This window comes from Etheostoma spectabile, chromosome 7 (assembly GCF_008692095.1).
Source record: "Etheostoma spectabile isolate EspeVRDwgs_2016 chromosome 7, UIUC_Espe_1.0, whole genome shotgun sequence".
NCBI lineage: Eukaryota > Metazoa > Chordata > Actinopteri > Perciformes > Percidae > Etheostoma > Etheostoma spectabile.
In genome coordinates this window covers 9677350-9681084 of record NC_045739.1, presented here as the reverse complement: position 1 = coordinate 9681084, position 3735 = coordinate 9677350, and the positions used below count along the sequence as shown (strand labels likewise).

General features: G+C 39.7%; 1 protein-coding gene across 1 annotated transcript in view; it reads left to right on the top strand.

Moving 5' to 3' along the window:
- Window position 1: 1 nt before the first annotated feature.
- The window catches only part of hoxc1a (homeobox C1a), a gene marked incomplete at its 5' end in the record, with an annotated part of 8134 nt that continues 4400 nt past the window's right edge, over window positions 2-3735 (top strand). Inside the window, 1 exon segment of the mRNA XM_032521118.1 lies at window positions 2-348. Within this exon segment, the coding sequence (XP_032377009.1) occupies window positions 2-348 (347 nt within the window).

Genomic DNA, 3735 nt, shown 5'->3' with positions numbered 1-3735 from the left:
CCAACAGTTTGGCTCTGTGTACCACTTTGGATAGCCCTCCTCCCTCGCGTGAGACTCTCGAGGGCTTCTCGACACTGGCCTGCCCCCTCTCGTCCCGTGTCCCATGGCGGTGCAGGGCGCAGGGGCAGGGCTCTCCGGGACGCGGATTCTGCGTGTCAAATAACAACGAAACGCTACGATCAGGCGTCGAGACCCTTACAGAGCAAATTCATATCTACTCTCGAAATTGCCCCGAGATTCACGCCACCACGGGGAGTTCCGCTGGCTCGGACTGTAACGTAGCCTATATGGATGTAAGCAGAAAAACTTTTGAGTGGATGAGAGTGAAGAGGAATCAGCACCGGCCGGGTAAGTTCTTGTTAAGGGAGACTGGGCACGCGATAAGGGATAAAGTCAACTTAAATGTATTCAGGATAAGTGAGTTTATGTTTAACTTTAAGCTTTGGATAACTTTCACTCATAGTTGGGAAAGTTTGGTCTAAGTTTTATCTGGAAAAAAAGAGAGAAGAAATAGCTGACGTGTTTTTTGCGTCACCGTGCACAATTTTCTCCGTCACCAATAATAAAGTTAATTCTAAAAATAAATAATTTCCCAATTTTCATAGCAGATTAAACCGTTTAAAATGCAGCACTGGCTGTTTACTCAACGCCACCTTTGAATATGGACATAAGGACTCGGTTACTATTTCCTTAACGGCTCCATGTTAATGTAAATCTGTTAGATTATTTAACATTGTCGCTCCACCTACTGTTGCAAGCAGGTTTTTGACTGCACACACACAAGGAGGGTGCAGTACAGCAAAAGGCCTGCTTAGCCTCACTGTATATTCAACCTGGAAAACTATCAATTATTTACCTTTGCCCTTACTAACCAGTAGCATTTAAATAATGCAACAGACCACTGCCTCTCGAGACTCACAGGAAGTTGAGTAAAACTTACTGTTGGAAGCTGGAGTGCTCCCTGAGTATTGATTAGTTGTCTGTTTGTAATGAAAGTCCTTGTGTATTGATTTCAGTTTGCAGCACCTTTACATGTGTCCACCTTTTTAACATAATTGCTGTCACAGATCATCATTTCCCTGACTGATGAGTCTTGGGCAGAGAGCCCACAGAATAATACATATCCCAGGCTTAAAAAAAAATACCAATAGCCTACTAATGTGAAAAATGCCTATCAATCCTCAGTTTATTTGAGTGATAGTATCTTATATAGATCCTTCATTTGATCAATAATGTCAGTTGACTGACTGGCCGCTGGATTTTATAAATTTCACACAGACGAAGATTGACTAGCATGGTGGTCCAGTCTTTTTTCTTCCTCTCCACAGCACAATTTTTGTGTGCTGTAAGCGTGCTACTGACCCAAATGCTCAGTGACCAAAGATGCAGGATGGTCATCATAACCACCAGCAAAGGCCTGAGCTCCTATGCAAGGACTGCAACAAACACAAAACTGCTGCAAAATTCACATTGCACATTATTTCTGATGATGCTGCACAATGGGGTCATTGTGCACAAAACATGACTGACTTATACTTAACTTGACCATTTTACTTGCTCAAAGGTACAATCTTTAGCTTTCGATAACCTTCTTGCATTCTCATTCATGATTAGCATTGCCTTAATTTCAGGCAGGGAGAGTAAAAAGATCACCATAAAACACATTTGACTTGGAACATTTCAGAAAGTACAAACTGATATTTGGACAGTAAAAGCATTCCCACACCTTAATACACATGTTTCTCTTGTGCTGCTGTATAGAAGCCAAAAGTGTCAAGAACACCTTTGATTTGTCATAAATATTGCAATTTTGTAAATATGCAACAAACATAAAACTTCAATTTTTAGCTTTTGATTACCTCCTTGCACCTATTTCAGAATCTAGATGAGTGGACAAACATGTTTACACTGTGGGGGAGGAAAAAGGTGACAACAACACATTTCACTGGCTGAGGAATCACTTTATTCATAAAACGCATTAACCACTCATCTGATCCAAATCTGTCCATTTGAGAAAAAGCCATTTGCTCACACCCACCCACACCACACATCTCTTTGCAGTAGTATCTTTGTAACCTCTTTCTGTATCTCTCTGAAGGGGATCATCTGTAGGAGTATCTCATTAGCGCTACTGTGTAACTTGAAAATGAGTCATTAGTGAAAGTATGCTTTTCTCTGGAGGTTGTATTGGTTTTGGCACAAAACAAAGCCTTGCATATTCTTCCCTGTTGAAAGGCCTCCACAGACTTGCAGTAACCTGATCTCTTGGCTCAGTGTACATACTCCCAGTGCGTCATTCTTCAATTATGCTTTGACAGCACCTGAATTACTGTGGGCTGGATGCCCAGATGACTGAGGCAATGTGTATCGATCTATCCCTTTTCTTCTTCTCACTCCTTGGCTTGGAAGGCCCTTCCATTCCTTTTGCTGCCTGACTATTTTTAAGCATGCAAGTCACTTCTCAAATATTTAGTTTGATTCTTTTATGCCTTCTGGCCGGCATCAATTCTATTATCTTTGGAGCTATTAATCAGAATGTGCATGTGATTTGCACTCCTGAAAGCTGAAGTTCTTAATTACGTACAGTTCCTCTGTATTTGTTCTTCATATTCAATGCCCTCTAATTCTCAGGCACGGTTACCTTGATATTAATTTCCTTAAAACACAGATGTCGACATTTATCCTATAACTGACCTTTCCATCTGCTATGCTTTTCCAAGTGGCTAGAGGCCTGTTAACCTTCCTACTTATGAATTGTGGTGGGAGACATTGCTCTACACCTGGCACACTGTCTCCATTATACAGCAGCAGCCCATTTTCTCAGAGGCAAAGACACTGACGACTTACCCACAATGTCAGCAAAGAAAAATCAAGATATAGCTCCAGTTCCTGTCATTCATTGCACATAAGTAGCACAGATGATACTTTAATGTGTGACCCAGAAACCTCAGAGAAAAAAATGGAGACATTTGTCATTAATGCAGTGTTTGAAAGGATTTGTAAACTGTTAAACTGTCATTGACACAGAACGGCCTAAAGGCAAACTATTAATGATTCCGATGAATACAGTTAATGGACTGTAAATGATACAAAGTTGTTTTGAATCGCCAAACATTTCGCTTTGTCTGCAATACACAGCGGCCCATTTGGCTCTACTATTCGGTAAACTTGTCTTGGACACACTTTAAAAGCATCAACTTTAGAACATCAATGTGAAGCCTTCAAATGTTTCAGAGTCAGAGATGTCAATTCAAATCTCAGTTCATTTTTTAGGTTGTAGTTTGTGATGTTGTTGCATGAGATTGCATTGGAGTTTCTGTTATTATGTCCATGTAGATAACACACAATTCTCCATCGACCTGTTTGACAGCAGCAAAAGATTTTACAATGTGCCTATGGGCTACTGATAAAGTTGATGCCTTGAGGAAATACGTCTGTGTTATACAGACAGAAAAATGGCACTTGATGAAGACTTTAAATCAACAAACTGGCTCCGGGCCAATTCCCACAAATCTGTTTCTTGGAAATAATTTTAATGAATGCTTGAATATTTGTTTAACTCAGTTCTTTAGTATCAAACAAAACTCTGTTTTTTGTTTATTTATATTTATTATTATCACAGAAATGACCAGACCAGTATCAGACAGAGCTATAATAAATATTAAATTTTATTTCTGAGGATTCATACAAAAGTTATGAATACATATGAATGACATTCACTACAGCTTATTATAC